The following is a 23,365-nucleotide window of genomic DNA, read 5'->3' as shown; positions in this document are numbered from 1 at the left end:
AATTTATGGGGTGACGAGTATAATTCTAGGCAACATTCCACAGAAAATAGCCTTCCAAAGTTCCCAAGCTGCGAGGTGGCTCGGGGACACATTTCATTCACCAGGCCTTCACGCTCTGATCGCCCGCTCTGGAGATGGCTGGATCTCGATTTCCTTCTTGTGATCACTCCTAGCGCATGTAGCACCCCCTACACCACAATAAACATCAGCCCAGTTTCGGGAGTCACTCTGCGCTCTATGGCCTTCAAATCCCAGCATCCCGGCACTTCCGGTCCCGAGCTTCCGGCCTTGTCCCCGCGGCGCGGAGGCCTTTGGGAGCGGCTTCCTTGGAGTCGAACCTAGCAACGCCTGGGCGTCCAGTTCCGGCCTGCGGAGGCTCAGGCGTAGCTTCTTCCCTGGGTCCACTCGTCGTCAGCCCGCTCCCCTGTCGCGCGAGGTAGGAGAAGGACCCGGGCCCCTCGCAGACACCCTCCCTGCTGCCCTCTCTACAAGCCCTGTGCGTGAGCGGCGGCAGGGTCGCGAGGGCTGCGGAGCTGGCGGGCTGGGGGGCTGGCGGCGCCCAAGCCCCGCTCTGGCGAATGCGCTCCCTTAGCCAGCACTTTGTTTGGTGCTCCTTTTGAGAGGGTGGTCTTCCCCGCTCTACCTGGCCTGACAGCCTGGCCCGAAGTCAACGGCTTGGCGATGCTATGGCACCAATGAAACTTTTAGAGTTTCACAGTGGGTTACAGCGGACATTTCTAATACTTGCATCAGGTGAAGCTTTGGTATTGCCGAGTAATCGGGAGTAAGAGCAAAAGTACAGAAAAGAATGAATCAAGTACAGTCTTACAAAGATAAAAGCATATCTTCTGGGGATTGCTTCTAGGACACCCACTTTCCCTGGATACCAGACTTCCTAGGTGCTCATTCACATTCATAAGATGGCATGATATTTGCACTGTATCTAAGCATTTTCCCATTTTGTTATTGCTATGTGATTGTTATGCCGAATATTTCGGGAAATAATGAAATGGGGGTGGGGAGCCTGTGCATGTTAAGTAAAGATAAAAAATTTTCCCCAAATGTTTTTAGTTTGCAGTTGTTGAATCTGAGGGTGTACAGATAAGATGCCTGGCTGATTCTACTTTTTCCCCCAAGCCTAAAACCCCACGATTCCTTTTCATCTTTAACTCTGGTTGGGAACTTGGAGAAACTACAATAGACATTTTGAGTGTGAACTGTATCAAGGTAGAAGTCTATAAAAAGAAAGGACTTTCCCATGTAAAATAGTTTCACTGGCAATGTTGAAGTGACAGCATCCCAAATTATTTTTGAAACACCTTGGAGCGTATAGAAATCCTGAGTTGTATTATCTGTGAGCCACTCATAGTTGTTAGTAAAGAGTAATTAATTCATTTAATATTTTCTAGCCTGGATTTCCTCATCTTTAAAAATTTTTGTAATCCATTATTGGCCTGTTCAGTTATCTATAATGTCTCCCAGGTGTGTGTGCGTGTAAATGTGGTTAAAAGCCAGGAGAAAGTGTAGTTCTAAAAGCTGATTGTTTCAATACCTTATGAATAAACTACACTGACATCCGAAGAGTTTGTAAGTAGGAACTTCTTCAGTGTATGATTTGAAAGTGTGATCCCCGGAGCAGCAGCTTCAGCAGTACTTGGGAACTTTTAATCAACATTCTAGGGTCATGGAGATGGCCCAGTTGGTAAAGTGCTTACCGAAGAAGCATGAGGACCTGTGTTGATCCCTAGTACCCCTTAACCTAGTGTGGTGGCTGGTTGAAGGCAAGATGATTTGTGCTGCTCACTGGTCAGCTAGCTTGGCAAAATCGGCTCCAAGTCCCAGGGGGAGATCTTGTCTCAAAAAACAAGGCAGGCAGTGCCTAAAGTGGATGACCTCTATTTTCACATGCACACATTTACAGCTTCGTACACACATGCACAAAGAAGCTGCCATACCCACACAAAGGAATTCACATTCTAGCTGAGCAGAACAACTCATACCTGTTTTTCCACTGCTTGGGATGTGGAGATGCAGGAGTTCAAGGCCAGCCTTGTCTACATGTTGAGTTCAAAGCCAGCCTAGGCCACTTAAGATACTGTCTCAGAAATAAAACAACCCTTCCCCCGCAAATAAATCCCAATGAATTTACTTTCTGAGGGTGAAGGAATCTCCTTCACTTAAGATTTTCTGAATCAGAAGTGATTCAGATGGCTGAGGAGCTGAAATGAGAAACCTTTAAGCTTCTGGCTGATGCTCAAGTTTGAGAGCCACTGGTTTAGCAGAGGATTTCCCTCTTACCTGTGAGGGGTAGAGTCAAAGACCCCAGAAGGAGTTTATAACCCCTTATCACACTCAACCCTTCTTACACTGTCTTTTTTCCCCATATACATGTATACCTACAATAAAGTTTAAATTATAAAAGGAACTATAGAGGGGAGGGGAAAATAGGAAAGGGGTGAACATTTGAAATGGAAATAAATAAAATAGCCAATAAAAAAAAGGCACTATAAGATATTAACAGTAGTAACAAAAGAAAAGTATTTGTAATAATATATTGAGATGGAAGTAATATAAATCTGGTTTGTTACTCTAAAATTTTTGCTTTCCTGTTTTTCCACTGCTTGGGATGTAATAGAGTTGGCACTTAAATGAGATACTTTATGGCTTCTCTTCTACGTGCTTGCTTGCCAACATCTCTGTTCTTATCTAGTGATTAGCAAAATTACAAGCACTCTGATACCAGAGCAGTTAACCTGGTAGCTGAGATAGGTGTATGTGACTAATGGGCTGGTAGCCTATACAGTGTGTATACACTGGCAAGGGGAATGATTAACATCTCAAGGGGCATTGGTTAGGGTGGTGTAATATTTGTCACTCTGCTTAAAAAACAGGCAGCTGTTCCAGAAGCTAACCCAGAGTTCCTATTTGGCCCAGACATTTCATACGTAGGTATGTAGAATTGAGCATCTACTCACCTATGGCTGGAGATAAAACTCAGCAGTTAAAAGCACTCCCTGCTTTCCCAGAGGTCTTAAGTTTCCAGCACCCATGTTGGCCAGCTCCCAACACAGATACATAAATTTTGAAAAGAAAGCATATTCGGGTAAAAACTTAGAGCCAACCCAATATTCATCTCCTAAAGAACAAAGAAGCCAAGTGTTGTAGTTTTATTATTCAGCCATGAAGAAGAATATAGTATAATGAGATTACATCATGACCCCCGAAAACTTGCTAAGTGAAAGAAGCCAGGCATAAACGCCATATACTATATGGTTTTGTGCACATGAAATCTTGGCTAATCAACAGAGGCAGGAAGTCAGTTAGTGGCTTTTGGGGCAGGGGTGGGGGGAATGAGAAGGAGGGATTTGGAGTCACTGCTAAAGAGCCTCAGGGTTTTGTTTGTTTGTTGTTTGTATTTTGTTTTTATAGGATGAAGAAAATGTGATGGTTGTACACCATTTGAATATATTGAAACCGAATGAATAATACATATTATTTATTAAGACTTAAGCTGGCTGCTAAGTTACTATGTAGCTGAGGCTGACTTTGAGTTTCTGAGCCTTTTACATCTACTTCTTTAGAATAGTACCATCACGTCCTTAATTATAGTTGGAAAGGAAGAGTCTTAATCTTTTTACAACAAAGGTTCTCAATGTGAATCTTGATCCTGTTGCCATCAAATGACCCTTTCACAGGGGTCATCTAAGACCATCAGAAATATCAGATATTTATACTACAATTCATAACAGTAGCAAAATTACAGTTATGAAGTAGCAGTGAAGATAATAAGGTTCATCACAACGTTGCTTTAAACATCTTTATTAAAGCTTTGCAACATTGGAACGATTGAGAACCACTGTTTAAAAACTGAAGTAAACAGTGAACATGGTTCACTGTTATATTGACCCAGAAAATACTACACAACTATGTAAACCAAGAGGTTCACATCTCAGTGTTTTGGTCGTGGTTATCCTGTCTTTAATCTGAGCTATAGGGAGATAGAACAGGCAGATCTTGGCAAGTTGTATGCCAGCCTAGTGTATACAAATAGTTCCAGGCTAGCTAGGGTTACATAGACCTTGTCTCAAACAAACAAGCAAACAAACAAACAACAACCCCCACCAAACAAACAACAACTACAAATCACTTGTGAAACTGATCATGTCATCAAAGGTAGGCATATCAAAAAAAAAAAAAAAAAAAAAAAAGCCACCGAGTATTTGAAAGATGTCAGTTTAAAGAGTTGGTTTGCACTCCGGGGAAAATAACAGTAGAGCTAGTAAACATGCCTAGGCCAAAGAGTGGGCTCGCCATCAGACTGGTGGCCCAACAAAGAGTGCTGCCTTTTTATTTCACGTGTTAAAGAATGCAAAACAATGTTGAGCTAAAGGGTGTGTTTGTTTATTATTGTGTGTGCATGATGAGGGTGAGTATAAGCCCAGGGCGCCTGTGGTGGTCAAAGGACAGCTCTGAGAAGTCTGTTCCCTCCAGTCACCATGTCATGGGTTCTGGGGATGGAACTAAGGTCACCAGGCATAATTGGCAAACACCTGTATCTGCTGAGCCATTTCACTGGCTCCTGCACGGGGGGCAGAAATGTAAAGTCTCTGGTTATTGGTCAGGTACAGGTAAACAAAGCTCCCAAGGTGCACTGCTGGACTTGTAGTGTTCACGGCAGGGTTAACCCAGGCCTGGGCTCCCTGTCACATTGAGGTGATCGTCACTGGAAAAGAAAAACCAAACTAACAACTATTTCTAAGCTAGCAGAAAAGGCTGCACAGGAAAAAGATCACAGGAGAAACCAGCGAAGCAGAAATTTACAGGAGAAATCTGCAGAAAATGAGAGCAAATACAATTTAAAATGGAAGGGTGGGGATGTGTAAGGGGTAGGGAAAGGGGCTTAGAGTATATGAATTCTCAGAGCACTATTTTACCTCAGGAAAGGTTCTGAGAAACCACATAGACTAGGCATTGTGCCAAACAAGAAGAATGAAAGGAGTTTTCTTTGGAATTGACCAGCACACCTAAGATACAAGGTAGACGTTGCAGCTTACTGCTACATTTCCTGAGTGATTACCTTCCCCACCACCACTCCCAGTTTTCTTAAAACACTGACTTGAGTTCAGCGACACTTCGGGACCCTTTTCTAGATGCTCACGTAGTTAGTACGGTTACAGTTATGTTTGTGGTAACCACACACCTCTCCTTCAAATCCACTTTGGATTGACTCCCCCCCCCTTTCAATTTTTTCAGCACATTTAAAGACTCCCACTTGGTGGTGGTACATGCCTTTAATCCCAACAGAGGCAGGGGCAGGTGGATTGAGGCCAGCCTGGTCTACAGAACAAGTTCTAGGACAGCCAGGGCTGCACAGGGCCTGTCTCAAAAAACAAAACAAACAAAAAGACTTCCAGCTGTCCAGCAAAGTGCAGACTTTCTTAGTGACTGCCTGGTGCCTGGTGCCTGGTGCCTCCCGTCATTTCTACACCACTTCTTTTATGTCCACTTGTCTCTCTCAATAGATCTTCTTTCTGTGCTTTTCTGAGTAAATTACAGATGTTAAACTTTCCCCCAAATACACTGAGTATGGCTTATATTTGGACATTTGTTTAGTTTTAAATTTTTCATAGAAGAGCAGAGCCGAGCACACATTTGCTGGGCGTCCTGTGCAGGTGCTGCCTGGTGGAGTTACACCCCTTGCTGGGCTTCCGCCTTGGATGCCAGCATGACCCAAATTGAACATTTATCATCACTCCATAGCATTCTCTCATGCCCATTTTCTTCTCCACTACTCAGCCCCAAGAAGCGCCATTGTTGTTTTCTTGTGTGGCTGGGCTTTGCCTCTTCTGCAGCTTCACAGAGGTAAGGCGATGCCCAGTGTGCTTTTTTTTTGTAAGGCTTCTCTCAGCACAGGGTCTATTCCATGCTCCTTGTTGTGACTAGTACTGACCATCCGGGGCTCTTAGAACTAAGGCTGCTATACACACACTAAGGCTGCTATACACACACTAAGACTGCTATACACACACTAAGACTGCTATACACACACTAAGGCTGCTATACACACACTAAGCCTGCTATACACACACTAAGGCTGCTATACACACACTAAGGCTGCTATACACACACTAAGACTGCTATACACACACTAAGGCTGCTATACACACACTAAGCCTGCTATACACACACTAAGGCTGCTATACACACACTAAGGCTGCTATATACACTCTAAGGCTTCTATGCACACTCTCACATTAATATTTTGGTGCACACATATTTTCACGTTTGTCACATGAAATAGAACAGCGTTTCTAGGTGATGGAACACCTAGAAGTATTATGGAACAGCTGACCTTCCCCAAAGCTGTAACACTATATGCTTCCACTAAGGATGGATAGGTATTCCGGTCGCCATCCTCTGCTGACCTTGTGTGTTGTTGGTCTTTATAATTGCTGGCGGTATAATGGGTTTTGCCTTACATTTTAATTGATCATTGCATTTTTTTTTTTCTGTACTCAATTTTTACCTCTAAAAGTCAGGGTAATCAACTGTACCCCTCTCATTGCCTGTAACTTACATAAAAGATGTGGAACAAGAGTGGTAGATATGTTTTGATAGTTTGGAGAATTTGTAAAAAAGCTATTGTAGAAAAATGCAAATGAATTTGAAGAATTCTTTGTTTGAACTAAGAATCATTTCTTAGGCCTGGAAGTGACTGGTAGCATGCTTGAGACTCCGGATTCAATTCCTAGAATCAGAAAAATTAATTCTGGGCTGGAGAGATGGCTCAGCGGTTAAGAGCGCTGACTTCTTCCAGAGGTCCTGAGTTCAATTCCCAGCAACCACATGGTGGCTCACAACCATCTGTAATGAGATCTGATGCCCTCTTCTGGTGAGTCTGAAGACAGTGACAGTGTACTCCTATAAATATAATAATAAATGAGTCGTTAAAGAAAAAGAAAAAATAATTTTTATATCAGGAACATTTTTATATTGCTGATTTTTAACAGGTACAAATGATGGAAAATGTTCATCTGGCGCCAGAAACAGATGAGGATGATCTTTACTCTGGCTTCAATGACTACAATCCAGCCTATGATACAGAGGTAAACACTGATTCATGAGGACTTTAAGTGGGTTCCTTTTTATTCTTATGTCCTTCAGACTAAGTAACGTCTTAAAAACTAGAAAACTAATTCTTGAAGAACCTCATAATTCCTGCCAATGGCAGTGGCTGCTGCAGACGGGGAGCTCATGAGAAAGACGGTCAGAATAGGACAGCTTTGTCCCTGGACTCTTCAGCACGCTAGCCATCGGTATAAATAAAGATGTAGATAACCTGGAGATACCAAAAATCAGATTTGGTTTTCTTCATTTAAAATGTTTTAAAAAATATTTTAACATTTTGTTTTATGTTTTACCTGCGTGTATTTATGTGTACCATGTGCATACCTAGAGCCTGCAGAGGTTACAATGGGGTATCAGATCCTCTGGAACTGGAGCTACAGACAGTTGTGAGCCAGGGTGCTAGGAACCAAACTCAGATCCTCTATAAGAGCAGCAAGTACTCTAACCACTGAGCCACCCCACCAGCCTCAGTTTGTTTTTGCTTTTCCAGTCCCTACTTTCTTATTTGGGAGATGTTGACACACCTCTGATCTGGATCGTAGGCTGGGAATGCTGCTCTGTTTTCCTAGCACACACACGGCCTCGCCTTCAGTCTCCAGCATGATCTTCAAGGATGTTTGAGTAGAGACCACCTTTGTAGTACTCGAAGTTTTACCTGCCTTGTAGTTGTTTTCCTCTTATTATGCATGGATTTTATAGAGAAATTGGGACACAGAAATGAGCATAGAGGAAAACTTACAGTCATAGAGACTGTTTCTCTGAAGACTAACATACAGTGCTTGTCTTACCAAATATTTTCTCTAACACACACACACACACACACACACACACACACACACACACACATTTTTAGTTTGGATAATACAGGATCATACTGTGCATTGGTTTTTTTTTTTTCATGAATTCCCACTTATGTAAGTTAATCTGTTTAATATTTAATGTTATAATAATTACAAAGATGAAGTTATTACCAAGCCAAATTTAAATATTTTCACCCATTCACATCTGTTATAAAAGTTTCAGTTCATGAATTTTGTCAAAACAAAACAGAAAACTTTATAAAAGTTATCTTAACCTTATATGGGTAAAAGGATGAAAGCACAGTTGGGCAGCGGCGGTGCACACCTTTAATGCCAGCCCTTGGGAGGCAGAGCCAGGTGATCTCTGTGAATTTGAAGTCAGCCTGGTCTGTATAGGAGTTCCAGAACAGCAAGGGCTACATAGTGAGAACCTGTCTCAAAAAGCAAAGCAAAGCAAAGAAAGATGTGGTTAATTTAGGTGCAAGCATATGAGAATGAAACACTAGTGTTTGAAGGACTTTAGAAATTCTCATTCTGTTCTAGAGTTTTGGATTTGGCTTTCCGGAACTTTTGCTTTGGTGTAATGTAGCTGTCTGTGTATTTGACATGTAGAAAGAAAGCAAGAAGGCAAATAGGCATGGGTCATTTGTAAATCTCTAATACTGATCATTGTAAGGACAGTCGTCGGATGTCCACATGCCTGTTACCTTAGCACTCAACAGAAGAGTAGGAAACCATAGAAACCTGGGAAGATAACGAAAAAACCAACAAATTGTAACTGAAATAATTATAACAATGAAATAGCAGCTGCAGTCACCTGAGGATTATCTACACTGTACTACAACCTAGTATTTTGTTGTGTTCTCTTGTCCTTTAACATATGCAGTTGTTTCCCTTCTGGTATACAAACACACATGTATGCAGATAGAATCAATTTTGTATATTTGATATAAAGTTATAAGCATGAGAAATTCTTGTATATAATTCTGGTTATGTAGATACTTAGTTCTGATTATCCATAGATTTTTTTGTTAATTGATTGTAATTATTTTATATAGATTAGCCTTATTTATTTATTTATTTATTTATTTATTTATTTATTTATTTAAAGTGTTTTATAACAAAATACCTGAATCTGGGAACTATGTAGAGAAAAGAAATACTTAGCGGACAGTTTTGAGGCTGAATATCCAAGGTCAAACAATTGTATCAACTCATTCTTGTCAATATCATATTGCATTACCGTTTCTTAGTAACAAGTATTTCTTGGTGACATTGCCATTTGTTCTGTAATGCATCATGATGTGGAGGTGTCTCCAAGAGAAACAGACCTCATGGTGAGATAGACAGCCATAGTGGAGAAGGGCCAGTCTTACTCTTCAACATCCTGTTCTCAGGACCAGCATGGTCTGTGCCACCACACTGAGGACTGAGCCTCTATCCTTAAACCTTGGAGGTAGAAACCACATCCAAACCATAGCAGCAAGTGTGTTTTTCAGGAAGCAGACTGAAACAGATCAAAGGCAAGAGTGAGGGTTGTGTTCAGTGTATCTGAAGTTAGTCCAGAAGCAGAAAGTGAGAGATGGGCAGTTAGTAAGACAGGCTGCCAGGTAGCTCGGGAACATGCACGTCCTGCCTTGACTAGCAGTCTTTCCCTCAGACTTCTCAGGGGAAACAAAGTACAGGTCGAGTCAGAAAAGTTTATTTTTTTGGAGATGTCGGTTCCCACCTGCAGTGAAGGTTTCTGGTGTTTCACTGGTTCAAACAGAAAAGGAACGGAGAAAATATTTGCCTTCTTCCTTGTAGTGAATATGGCCCTTTCTATCCTTAGGTAGGTACAGTAGTGTGATCTTGGAATATTAGAGGAAGGAAAGGGAGGGGAGAGAGAGAAGGGTAAGCAAAAAGAGAAAGGGAAAGATTTGAATCTCATTCCACTAGCTATGAGGAAGAAAGGAGGGAAGGTCTTGTCCTTGAATATCTGACGTTAACCAGGTGATGGCACCACCCTCTTTTAGGGCTTTTGGCTATTTTAAATGACATTAAATAAATACACAGTTCTCAGCTGGAGAGATGGCTGAGCCATTAAGAGCACTGACTGCTCTTCCAGAGGTCCTGAGTTCAAATCCCAGCAACTACATGGTGGCTCACAACCATCTGTAATGGGATCTGACGCCCTCTTCTGGTGTGTCTGAAGACAGCTACAGTGTACTCATAAATAAGTACACAGTTCTCAGTCATAAAAACTGAGTTTTCTGTGAAGCATGAAGTCAAGGGTACACACCAGCAAAACTTATTCTACTTTTGAAGATCTTTGTGCAAAAGCAAAGTTTCCAAAGACTCCAGAGGAATAGAAGGAGCATTGACAGTTGGGATTAGGGGTATAGAATTGGAAGACAGGATCCTGTCTGCATTTGGAGTAAGATGGATTATAGAGGGTTTTGAATATGAACCAGAAGAGTTAACTTTGTTATACTTATTTTGAATGTTAAATTTGCCTTTTTACCTTAGGAGTTGGAGAATGACACGGGTTTTCAGCAAGCGGTGAGAACCAGTCATGGCAGAAGACCTCCAGTAAGCAAACTATAAATAAGTTTGTAGAAATGATGTCATGAATTTACCATTATGGTCGTGTTTAGGTGTACAGCCCAGTGATGCTAAATACATTTACACTGCTGAGAGGCAGAGCTTCAGAATTGTCTGCTCTGGTGAATGCAGAACTTTAAGCTGTACGGTGGTGATTCAGGCCTTAAATGCCAGCCCTTGGTAGGCAGAGGCAGGAGGATTTTTGAGTCTGTAGAGTGAGTTCCAGGACGTCATGGCTACACAAAGAAACCTGTCTGAAAACCAGAACAAACCCAGCCCAAACAAACAAAAACCTCCTGTCAGTTAATGGCTCCCTTGCTTTTCCTTCCCTGACACCCACTGGGGTTGCTGCTGTGACTGGGGAGTGAGATGATGGGTGCTGGACTTTGTCCTTCATAAATGTTCTTGAGGGTCGTCGGTATATTCTCGGTGTTGTTCACTTTCAGATCTGTGATCTGCAGGGGTTTCCTCCATTCTGTGGACGGTTTTCATCTTGTTGGTTGAGTTCTCTGGTACTCAGACTTTTCTGGCTCAGTGCAGTCCGGTTTGTCAGGCTTTGGTGTCCTGTCCTAGAAATCACTGAAGGCTAAGGCTGTCAGCTTTTCTTCTGTTAATTTCTTCCAGGAGATTTGTAGATTTTGTCTTCAGTATATTTTGAATTAATTTTATGTGTGTGGTATAAGATTTAAGAATTGGCTTCTTCCCTCTGAATGTTGAAAGGCCGTTCTTTCCTTCTTGAATGGTCTATTTTAATTTATGAATGTTCACATAAGCCAGTTTTACTACTTTCTAACAACACCAGAGTTTCCCATTGTTTTCAGACCCGGAATTGCCACCTATTCCTGTTTTTTTTTTTTTTTTTTTTTTTTTTTTTTGTTTGTTTTATTTTCTTTTGGTCTTGTTTTGTTGTAAAGATAGGGTCTCACTATGTAGGGCAGACTGGTTTTAAACTTGTAAGGATCACAGGGTTACAACACCATGTTGGCTTATTCCTTTTTCATTGTTCCCAGTTTTCTGCTAAAACTGCTGGTCTTCTGTTTGATTCACTGAATGTACTAAGCATGGTCATGCTTGTATGGTATTTCCACTATATAGTTGCTTTCTAACTTTCTTTCCAGATTTCCCCCCTTTTTGTCTCCTGTCTGGCTTTACTGCACAGTGTTTGAGATGGCCAGCAAAGCCGAAGGGTTAGTCACTGGGCTGCCTCTCCAGTCTGCCCTTTCCTCCAGCACTTACTACCTCAGTTTGAATGTCAGAGTTTTGCTCAGCTTCTCGGCCATTCCTGTGGAATGAAAAGAAATCTTGGGGGGCAAGAGCTGCCCCAGTGCAGGCTCCTTTTCTTACTGTCTTAAGATTCTATGTCTTGAGGCTGGAGAGATGATGGCTCAGCAGGAAGACTGCTCTTCTAGAGGTCCTGAGTTCAAATCCCAGAAACCACATGGTGGCTCACAACCATCTGTAATGGGATCGGAGGATAACAACAGTGTAGTTATATATAATAAATCTTAAAAAAAAAAATCATGTCTTTAGTAGTTCTCCAATGCATTCCAAAACAGAGACTTATTGATTTTATTATGGCTTAGGCTACCTCCTAGCTAGCTCATCTAACTTAGTTAACCTGGCTTTTCTAGTCCACATCCTGCCACATGGCCTGTTACCTCTCTCACTCCTGCTACATCCTACCTCCTCTGTGTCCCACTGGTGAATTCTCCTGCCTCTGCTCCTTTTCCCAGATACTCTCTTAGCCCCAAAGTCTCACCTTCCCTTTTCTGATTACCTGTTGGCCATCAGCTCTTTATTAAGACAGTCAACAAGTGAGGAAGGTGTATTTTACCAAATACTGAGGCAGGTGATGAACCGTAAGAATAACAACACAAGAACTATCCAGTACTAAGCTCTCAGCCTGTACAGCAATCAACAATTCACAAATACAAAGACACCTTCCCACAGTGTACAGAACGGTTAGCTCAACACCTGGGCACTGTGTGCGCATAGTGGTGGTTGGAGTCTCTCTCTCCTTACACTTTTCCATGGTTCCCAGGATTAAACTCGGGACTCTTGTTTGTCTAACAAGTGCTTTTACATGCTGAGCCATCTCACCAACCCTAACTTGTTTTTGGAACAAACATTTTTGTCTCAGCCCTTTAGTGTTCTCACTGGGGAGGCATTGTAAGGCCATAGTCTAGGAAGAAGTAGAATTCCTTTTTGAATGATACTCAGTTGTGCTCAACAAATAACATGTTGAGGACACTTTTACATGGTCTCTTTTGATTCTGGTTCCAGTTGTATGAAATATAATTTGTAACCTTTGCGTGCAGTCTCTTTTTTACTTAAAAGTTGAAGAAATTTGGGCTCAAAGATATTAAATATAGTAGAGGGAGGGTTGGGGTTCAAGTCCCACAGACTCCAAAGCCTGGGCCTGTTGTTTGTGTCTGTGGCTGGTGGTACCAAGTGTGCAGCATGCATTGAATGAATGGTAGATACACGCATGAAAACTGGTCTTACTTATTAGGACCTCAAGTCATTCCTAAGTCCCGTCCCTTTAAGATGAATTTCAAACTGAGTCTCCTCAGCACATTCAGTAACTGAACTCCCTAGTTTATAAACAGTCATTCTAAGTGCAACATTTCTTTCTTTCTTTCTTTGAGATTATAATTATAACATTTCTCTGTTCCCTTCCCTCCAAACCCTCCCATATACCCTTCCCCACTCTCCTTCAAATTCATGGACTCTTTTCATTAATTATTATTGCATGCGTATTTATGTATATACATATGTATTTCTATATATAACCTGCTCAGTTTATATAATGCTATTTACCTGTGTGGCCATTTGACACTGGACAGCCAACGAGTGTGCTCTTCCCTGGGGAGACCACCGAATACAGCATCCTTCTTTAGTGATGAGTCTCTTTGCATTCTCTAATGTAGCGTGATCTGAGTCCTGCTCTTTTTCCTCCCCAAGGTAACTGCTAAAATACCAAGCACAGCAGTCAGCAGACCCTTAGCTACTGGATATGGGGTAGGTTCCTTTAAGTCTAAAATATTGAGATGCTTCTTAAATATATAAAAGTTCATACAAGACAGTTCTAAATAAATTGTGCTTTGTCAATTCATAATCCACATGTTTACCTATATATTCAAAAGTCTACTTTGAGCAATAACTGGATATTTCAGTAAGTTTGATTTATGCATAACTATATCTCATTATCCTTTTCTATTTGTAGATCTTATTACTGATTGACTTCTGTTTTCTACATAATATAACAAACTCCGATATATTGTTGAGTTCTATAAGCATAATAGTGTTTATAAGAACTTAACCATTTAATAGATAAAGATCTGAAACTTAAGAAAATGTTTCAGGGATCTGTATCTGAGTTTTATCTCATTGATCCTTTAGGGAAGATAGTCTTTAAACTCCCTAGAGTAATAGTCCTTTTACCCTTATTTAACTTTCCTAACTATGTTTCGGCTCACATAAATGAAATGGCAGAAAAATGAAAGACTGAAGTGGAGTAAGTTTTAAAGTCTTTATGACCATGCACTCCACGTCAGCAAAATGGCTTCAGAGTCCAGAGGCCCTGAGCGTGCCTTCGTGGAGATGAGCCTGAGGGGAGGTTTGCATTTGGTTTTAGAGGACAGATATTTTCAGTTTTGCAGATCAAATGGTCTTTGTCACAACTAATCATGCAGTAGTGTTTGTAATATAGCCTCAGGCCATATATAAATAGAGACCTTAGTCCAGTACAACTTTGTTCACAAAGGTGGATTGTCATTTGCCTACTCCTGATAAGAGTTTTGTAAATTGATACCACACTATTACATAACAAGTGGAAAATTATTTTTGTTTGTGCTTATGGATAGAGAGAAGAAAAAATTAAGAGATGCCTACAGTTTTATCTGTAAAGTTGCAAGCTGCTATTTTAGGAATGTGTTTAATTTGTTTTTCTGCTTTTTTAGTCCAAGACATCCCTGACATCATCAATGGGAAGGCCGATGACAGGGACAATTCAGGTCTGTCTGCTCTTGTGGTTTATTTGTGCCTGTCTTGTGACGTGGAGTTTATTACAACAGATTTTTCCTCTTCTGGTATTTTAACAGTTCTAATAAAGTCATTACTTATGCAGTACTGTTAATCCACTTTTCATTGTGGGTTAACATTTGGGTTGTTTTGAATTTTCAGAAGTAGGCTTTCTTGGATTTGTATGCTCCAGTCTCAAGTGAGAGGTTGTTGAGGTTGACAGTCTGATGCTTTGCCCTTCTGGAGTCACTGGAACTCGTTCTCCTGTGCTGCCGTTTACAGTTTCTATGGATTCTCCTGTGGCATGTGCATGCCAGACGTGCAGGAGTAGCCAACAAATAAGCTAATTAGTGTGTTCTTTTCAAACTAAGACAATAACAGTTAGTTCCAGTACTTAAATTGTAGAGGGAAAAGAGGAAGAGTCGGATTGTTGCGTGAGGATACAGAAGTAAGACGTGAAGAGATGGTTACTAAAAGTCAGGCTAAAGTAGGATGTGTGTTATGTGCAGAGTTGTCAGTTGTTTGAAACGACTTTTGCTCCTTGAAGGATGGAGTTGCTCGACCGATGACCGCCGTGAGAGCAGCTGGCTTTTCCAAGGCAGCTTTGCGAGGTTGGTGCCTTCCTCCAGAACTTCCCTGTTGTTGTATATACAGATCACTTCCACTTTAAATACAATCAAACATGACACTGTGATTTTAGAAAAATCCACTACAAGTGAAAAAGGAGTAAGCTGTCTGTGGTGGTTCACACCTGTAACCCCAGCACCTACGAGGCTAAGAAAGGTGTGGGTTACATGTGGAGAGCCTGCTCTAATAGATGACTGAGAGGAAATGGCGGGTACACTTGTGCTATAGCTCATGTGGGTGGGGTCACACCAGTGTGTGTGTTATGTTGAACTTTGTACCTAAAATATGACTTGTGTAAGTTAGAACTTGATCCTAAAAATGAGAGGTGAAAATATTTGAATATGTAATCTAAATAATTAAAAGTAAAACTAACAAAATTAATGTTTATTATATGAATAAAAATGATAAAGCTAATAATCCCAGATTATCCCTTACATGCTTGATAATTGTAGAGTTCACAGAAATATAGATCTCTGAAGGAAGAAAGTGAATACTGTGGGAATAATTGATTTTGTTTTTGTTGATCTGTAAGTTTTGTTTATAGTTTCATGTTTGTTAAAACTCCTAGCAATTCTCATGCATATTTATGGAAGTATGCAGGCGCAGGTGTAACAGCTATCTTGCCTGTTGAGCTTACACTGCTTAATCAATGGTAACTTAATATGCTCAAGATTCTCTTCAACTCTGGATCATAAACTCAGCCCCTTGAATTGTGTCTCAGGTTCTGCATTTGACCCCCTTGGTCAGTCCCGGGGCCCAGCTCCTCCTTTGGAAGCCAAAACTGAAGACAGGTATGGGAGGCTTTGTGCTGCTGCTGCTCCTTTGTTTTTGTTTGCTTGCTTGTTTTGTCTTTTGTTTTCCTTTTTTTCTAGATACACTGAACTAGCTTGTATGAGCAGCACACCAATGAAACTTCATTCCCAAATCTGGGACTTAGTGAAGGATTAAAAGTCTAGGAATAGTCATGCAAGTTTATTCAACTGTTAGTTGACTGAAGTTGTCTGATTTTCATGAATAGTGATTCTCTTCAAGGACAGACAGAATTATAAATGTTATGTAATTTTGAAAGGGTTTGTTTTCAAAGAAAAATTTAGTAGTGTAACTTCAGTGGGATTTTATTTAGTTCTCAGTGTACATTAAGAGTTAACACTATTTCCCTGGAAGAAAATGGTAGCAGTTCAATATTAACATTATTCTCAAATGTGATTGCTTTGAAAATTGTTTATTTGTGTGTGCATGTATGTGTGTGTGTGTGTGTATGTGTATGTGTGTGTGCATATGTGTGTGTGCTTGTGTGTGTGTGTTTGAGGCAGGGCCTCACTATGGCCTTTTCTGGCCTGGAATGCTTTATGTGCACCAGGATGGCTCCCAGTCGGACACGTGCTTCCTCTGCTGCCCAAGATCTGGCAGGTGCCCTGCCACGGTCCAGTGAGCCTGACTGTTCTGCATCTGCCTCTATTACTAGTTGCTTGATCTTGGCAGGACTTTCTCATCTAATTTATTTTTTCAGTAAAATATAATGACAGTTCTCACATCAACTGTTTATAAGAAGTAAGTGGAGTTAAGACAGTACATTTAGTTCTGTGTGAAATTATTACACTTGACACTAAGTGTTTATTTTAATGTTTATTTATTATAAATAATTCTCTAATATAATTATTAAGCACAGTAGTGTGGTTTTTAAAAAACCAATTTTATATATATCCTTATTTGAAATCTATTTTTAAAGAGTAGTAGTATTTAATAGGTCATGTTAACTTGTGATATAGATTTTAGTGGTTGGATGATTGAAATCATACTGTTTTTTCAACAGTCCAGAAGAAAAGATTAGACAGTTGGAGAAGAAAGTAAATGAGTTGGTGGAAGAAAGCTGTATTGCCAACAGTTGTGGAGACTTAAAACTGGTAAGTTGGTAAACTAGGAGAACTCAGATTGTAAGATGTGCGGATGTCTGTATCTACTTTTAAATATGTTTGCTTTTTTTTTTTTTTTTTTTTTTTTTTTTTTTTTTTTTTTTTGCTGTGACTGGCCTTAGGGTTTGAGTAAGGGAATTATTATTTTGAGAATTTTGCCTTACAAATTCTTATATCACAATTGAATGACTGAACAATTTTTGGCATTATCTTTTTAAGGTTTATTTATATCTTATGTGTATGAATGTCTTCCTGTATGCGTGTATGTTTACCACATGTGTGCAGAATTCTGTGACGACCAGAAAAGCACGTTGGATCCCTTGGAACAGGAGTTACAGATGAGCTGTCATGTGGTTGCTGGGGACCAAGCCCTGGTCCTCCTCAGTAGCAGCAACTGCTCTTGACTCCAGAGCCACCATGCCAGCCACAACTTCTTTTCCCCTTGACATAGGGTTCCTCTGTGTAGCCTTGGCTGTCCTGGAACCCACTTTGTAGACCAGGCTGACCTGCCTCTGCCTCCAAGTGCTGGGATTAAGGGCATGCTCCACTACTACCCAGCTCCAGCATTGTTTTTTAATCTTTTCTTTGTGGTACTTCCACAACTCAGCTACCATGACTCATGATTCACATTGTGTGCTGTGGAGTACTATTTTCCCCTTTTAATGAGACAGGGTCTCACTATAGCCAAGAGTTGCCTCGAACACATGATCCTCCTGCATAAACATTACATTCTGAGTGTTGGGTTGGGTGGGGGTGGGGTAGGCATATGCTACCATGTCCAGCTTTCTAAGTTCTATATTTTCATTGAAACCTCACCAAACCTTTTTTTTCTAAGTAAACCAAAAAATCTTGGTTTGCTTTTCAGAAAATCAACTCTACATTTTAATGTGCAGATTTAATTCATTAATGATTAACTCCCAGGTTACCAGAAATGCATTGAGGGAAGAAACAGAAATACTCTCTTTAGAGTAGTGGTTCTCAACCTGTGGGTAGTGATCTCTTAAATAGGGGACACCTAAGATATTTATATTACAATTCTTAACAGTAACAAAATTGCAATTATGAAGTAGCAACAAAATATACTTTATGGTTGGGGGTTACCACAGCATGAAGAATTGTTTTATTTTTATTGTTTGTATCCTTTTTTTAAAATTGGATATTCTCTGTATTTACATTTCAGATGTTATCCTCTTCCCACTAATCCCATCCCCTGCTCCCTCTCCCAACCTCCCTCTCCCACCTCAGGGCCTTGGCATTCCCTTACAATGGGAAAAAGAGCCTTTGATGGACCAAATTCCTCTCCTCTCATTGATGCCAGAGAATGCTATCCTCTGCTGCATATGCACCTGGGGCCATGGGTCTCTCTGTGTGAACTCATTGGTTGGTGTTTTTGTTCCTGAGAGCTGTGGTGGGTTTGGTTAGTTGATCATTTTGTTCTTCCCATGGTGTTGTAGCCCCTTTCAGCTTCTTCAGTCCTTTCTCTAGCTTCTTCATTGGAGTCCCCATGTTCAGTTTGATGGTTAGCTGCAAGCATCCTCCTCTGTATAAGTATGGTCCTGGCAGAGCCTCTGAGGAGGCATCCATATCAGATTCCTGCCAGTAAGCACTACTTGGCATCAGCAATAGTTTGTGGGTTTAGTGGATGCATATGGGATAGATCCCCAGGTGAGGCAGTCTCTGGACGATCTTTTCTTCAATCCCTGCTCCTTTATTTGTCCTATTATTTCCTCAAATGAGTGTTTTGTTCTCCTTTCTAAGAAGGAATGAGGCATCCACCTCCTGGCCTTCCTTCTCTTTGAGCTTCATAATTTCCGTGAATTGTTCCTTGGTTATTCTGAGCTTTTTGGGCTAGTATCTGCTTATCAGTGAGTACATACCATGAGTGTTCTTTTGTGACTGGGTTACCTTACTCAGGATGATAACTTCAAGTTCTATCCATTTGCATAAGAATTTTATGAAGTCATTGTTTTTAATAGCTGAGTAGTACTCCATTGTGTAAATGTACCACAATTTCTGTATCCATTCTTCTGCTGAAGGACATCTGGGTTCTTTTCAGCTTCTGACTATTATAAATTAGGCTGCTATGAACAGGGTTGTGCATGTGTCCTTGTTAAATGTTGGAGTTTTTTTTTTTTTTTTTGGGTATATGCCCAGGACTGGTATAGTTGGGTTCTCAGGTCCAATTTTCTGAGGAACCCCCAGACTGATTTTCAGAGTGCTTTTACCAGTTTACAGTACCACCAATAGTGGAGGGGTGTTTCTCTTTCTCCACATCTTCTCCAGAATCTTCTGCTACCTGAGTTTTTTATCTTAACCAATTTGACTGGTGTAAGGTGAAAGCTCAGGGTTGTTTTGATTTGCATTTCCTTGATGACTAGGGATGTTGAGCATTTCTTTAGGTGCTTCTCAGCCCTTTGATATTACTCAGTTGAGAATTCTTTGTTTAGCTTTGTACCCCATTTTTTAATTTAATAGGATTATTTGATTCTCTAGAGTCTAACTTCTTGAGTTCTTTGTATATATTGGATATTAGCCCTGTATCAAATGTAGGATTTGTAATGTTCCTTTTCCAGTCTGTTGGCTGTCGTTTTTGTCTTCTTGACAGTGTCCTTAGCCTTACAGAAACATTGCAACTTCACGAGGTCCCATTTATTGATTCTTGATCTTAGAGCATAAGCCATTGGTGTTCTGTTCTGGAAAGTTTCTCCTGTGTCTGTGTGTTCTATCTCACTTTCTGCTCTATTACTTTTAGTGTACCTGGTTTTATGTGGAGATCTTTGATCTACTTGGATATAAATTTTGTACAAGGAGATAAGAAAGGATAGATTTGCATTCTTCTGCATGCTGACTGCTAGTTGAACCGACTTCATTTGTTGAAGAGGCTGTTCTTTTTCCATTGAATGTTTTTAGCTCTTTTGTCCAAGATCAAGTGACTGTAGGTGTGTAGGTTCATTTTTGGATCTTTGATTTTTATTCCATTGATCTACCTGCCTGTCTCTGTACCAATACCATGCAGTTTTTATTAGAACTGATCTGTAAAGCAGCTTGAGGTCTGGGATAGTTATTCCCCTGGAAGTTTATTTTTTGTTGAAAATAGTTTTTTGCTATCCTGTTTTTTTTTTAATTATTATTCCAAATGAATTAGCAAATTGCTTTTTTTAACTCTATGAAGAATTGAGTTGGAATTTTGATGGGGATTGCATTGAATCTGTAGATTGCTTTAGGCAAGATGGCCATTTTTACAATGTTGATCCTTCCAATCCATGAGCATGGGAGATCTTTCCACCTTTTGAGGTCTTCAGTTTCCTTCTTCAGAGAGTTGAAGTTCTTGTCATACAGATCCTTCTCTTGTTTGGTCAGGGTTACCCTAAGGTATTTTATATTGTTTGTGACTATTGTATAGGGTATCTTCCCTAATTGCTTTCTCAGCCTGTGTATCCTTTGAGTAGAGGAAGGCTACTGATTTGTTAGAGTTACCCACTTTGCTGAAGTTGTTTATCAACTGTAAAAGTTCTCTGTTGGAATTTCTAGGGTTACTTAAGTATACTATTATATCATCTGTAAATAGTGATATTTTGACTTCTTCCTTTCCAATTTGTATTCCTTTGACCTCTTTTTGCTGTCTAATTGCTCTAGCTAGTAGTTCCAGAACTATATTGAATAGGTAGGGGGAGAGTGGGCAGCCTTGTCTAGTCCCTGATTTTAGTGGGTTTGCTTCAAGTTTCTCAACATTTACTTTGATGTTGGCTGCTATTTTGCTGTATATTGCTTTTACTATGTTTAAGTATGGGCCTTGAATTCCTGATAGTTCCAAGACTTTTAATATGAAGGGGTGTTGAATTTTTCAAATCCTTTCTCTGTATCTAAAGAGATGATCATGTGATCTTTTTTCTTTGAGTTTGTTTATATGGTGGATTACGTTGATGATTTCTGTATATTGAACCATCCCTGCATCCCAGGGATGAAGCCTACTTGGTCATGGTGAATGATTGTTTTGATGTGTTCTTGGATTTGGTTTGCAAGAATTTTATTGAGTATTTTTGCATCGATGTTCATGAGATTAATTGGTCTGAAGTTCTCATTCTTTGTAGTGTCTTTGTGTGGTTAGACTTAGAAGAATGATTTGGGTAGTATTCCTTCTGTTTCTATTTGGTGGAGTACTTTGGAGAGTATTAGTATTAGGTCTTGTATGAAAGATAGATAGAATTCAGCATTGAACCCATCTAGTCCTTTTTTTTTTTTTTTTTTTTTTTCTGATTTTTTTTTTTTTTTTGCTTGGAAGGCTTTTGATGACTGCTTCTGTTTTGTTAGGGGTTATGGGACTGTTTAGATGATTTATCTGATCCTGAATTAACTTTGGTACCTGGTATCTGGCTAGAAATTTCCCCATTTCCTCCAGATTTTCCAGTTTTGTTGAGTGTAACCATTTGTAGTAGGATCTAATGACTTCTTGCATTTCTTCAGTTTCTGTTGTATGTCTCCCCCTTCATTTCTGATTTTGTTAATTTAGATATTCTCTCTGCACCCTCATTAGTCTGGCTAAGGGTATATCGATTTTGTTGATTTTTTCAAAGAACCAGCTCCTGTTTTTATTGATTCTTTGTATAGTTCTTTTTGTTTCTACTGTGGGCTCCACTTCTTTCTTCAAGAGGGAAAGATATCAGGGCACAGTCACAATCAAAGCAAAATCAATCTCTAACCATCCAGGGTCTGGGATTCCATTCATGAACTTCTGGCCTTCTCCAAGGGCTTGGATCACTTCTCCAGCTCTACCCTTTGTAGCACACACTTTGTCTTCTAGGTTCCAGCTACCTGTTCTCCACTGCTGCTGCTGTTCTTGGTGGTCATCTCATGGCACTGGCATCTCCAAAACACTGCTGTCAGTCCTGGGGCACTAATTGCCACTGAAGATGCACCTTCACCAATGGCCTTTCATGGCCTCTCACAGTGCTGAGCCTCAGCTGCTTTCCATGACTCCTTCATTCCTTCAAAACCAGTACCACCTAGGTGACTCTTACACATTATCAAGTCCAGCCACAGCACAAGGTACAACCTTGGCTATCTCTGGAACACATCCTTTTTGTGCTCTCAGAAAACAGTTCCCAGAAGATTTCACCTCAGTGATGCTGGTCTATTCTTAATCACCACTAATTTCTTAGCTCTAGCTGACCAGCATCAATAGTCCCAGTAATACAAAGGTTTTGCTTTAGTAATTCTGGTATCTTGTTAATAACAGCTGATTCATCAGCCCCAGCTAACCAAAACCACAGAATCTTCACAACCAAAACAGCAACAATCCTGATCAAAGAGTCTTTACTCTTCCCTCTGAAATCTCACAAGCCAGGCCTCCATCTTCTGCACTGTTCTCAACATTATCTTCCAAGCTCCTACTGAACATCCCACAGAGCTCTTAATATCCCAGTGGCTCTTGTAGCTCAAAGTTCCAAAGTCCTTCCACAGTCCTCCCCCAAAGATGGTTAGGTTGCAACAGAAATACCCCACTTCTGGTACCAATATGTCTTAGTCATGGTTTCTATTCCTGCACAAACATCATGACCAAAAAACAAGTTGGGGAGGAAAGGGTTTATTCAGCTTACACTTCCACATTGCTCTTCATCACCAGAGGAAGTTGGGACTGGAACCCAAGCAGGTCAGGAAGCAGGAGCTGATGCAGAGACCATGGAGGGGTGTTACTTACTGGCTTACCTCCCATGGCTTGCTCAGCCTGCTTTCTTATAGAACCCAGGTTCTATAAGAATACCAGCCCAGGGATGGCACCACCCACAGTGGGCTGGGCCCTACCCCTTTGATCACTAGTTGAGAAAATGCCTTACAGCTGGATCTCATGGAGGCATTTCCTCAACTGAGGCTCCTTTCTCTGTGATAACTCCAGCTTGTGTCAAGTTGACACAAAACCAGCCAGTACAAACAGTATTCTGGGAAATTTTGTATGGGGCTGCAAGGGCATTCAGAGGAATTTGATGTGGGGTGTGTATTCATTTGTGCATCATATAGATGCATACATGCTGGTGAAAGGCTCTCTTACCAATTATAAGTCTGATGTCAGGCTTTAGAGAAGGCAAAAGATGCAGGAAGAAAAGAAAGAGTCCTGGTGAGACAACGAGAGCAAGTCACAAGTCCAGAAAATATCAACTTGGACTTAACCTACTCCGTAAGTGTTGACGTGCCTGCTGAGGACTGCATGCTTACCAGGGTCTCCTTGGTCCTTTTGTTATGTTGTTTCTTTCTCTAGTGTTAAGGATCAAACCCAGGTACTGTACATGCTGGTCA

The 23,365-nt window shown here is 40.6% G+C and overlaps 1 protein-coding gene across 1 annotated transcript in view; it reads left to right on the top strand.

Annotated features, from left to right (window-relative positions):
- The first annotated feature begins 339 nt into the window (after positions 1 to 339).
- IFT88 (intraflagellar transport 88) overlaps positions 340 to 23,365 on the top strand; it is a 96,917-nt gene continuing 73,891 nt past the window's right edge. The window contains exons 1-9 of the mRNA XM_080925949.1: positions 340 to 436; positions 7,011 to 7,106; positions 10,437 to 10,499; positions 13,476 to 13,532; positions 14,474 to 14,527; positions 15,082 to 15,145; positions 15,883 to 15,952; positions 16,975 to 17,065; positions 23,142 to 23,246. Coding sequence (XP_080782075.1) covers positions 7,017 to 7,106; positions 10,437 to 10,499; positions 13,476 to 13,532; positions 14,474 to 14,527; positions 15,082 to 15,145; positions 15,883 to 15,952; positions 16,975 to 17,065; positions 23,142 to 23,246 — 594 coding nt within the window. The 5' untranslated portion in view covers positions 340 to 436; positions 7,011 to 7,016. The remainder of the gene's footprint in view (positions 437 to 7,010; positions 7,107 to 10,436; positions 10,500 to 13,475; positions 13,533 to 14,473; positions 14,528 to 15,081; positions 15,146 to 15,882; positions 15,953 to 16,974; positions 17,066 to 23,141; positions 23,247 to 23,365) is intronic.

This window comes from Micromys minutus, assembly GCF_963924665.1.
Source record: "Micromys minutus genome assembly, chromosome: 12".
Classification (NCBI taxonomy): Eukaryota; Metazoa; Chordata; class Mammalia; order Rodentia; family Muridae; genus Micromys; species Micromys minutus.
This window is presented reverse-complemented; position numbering and strand designations above follow the sequence as displayed.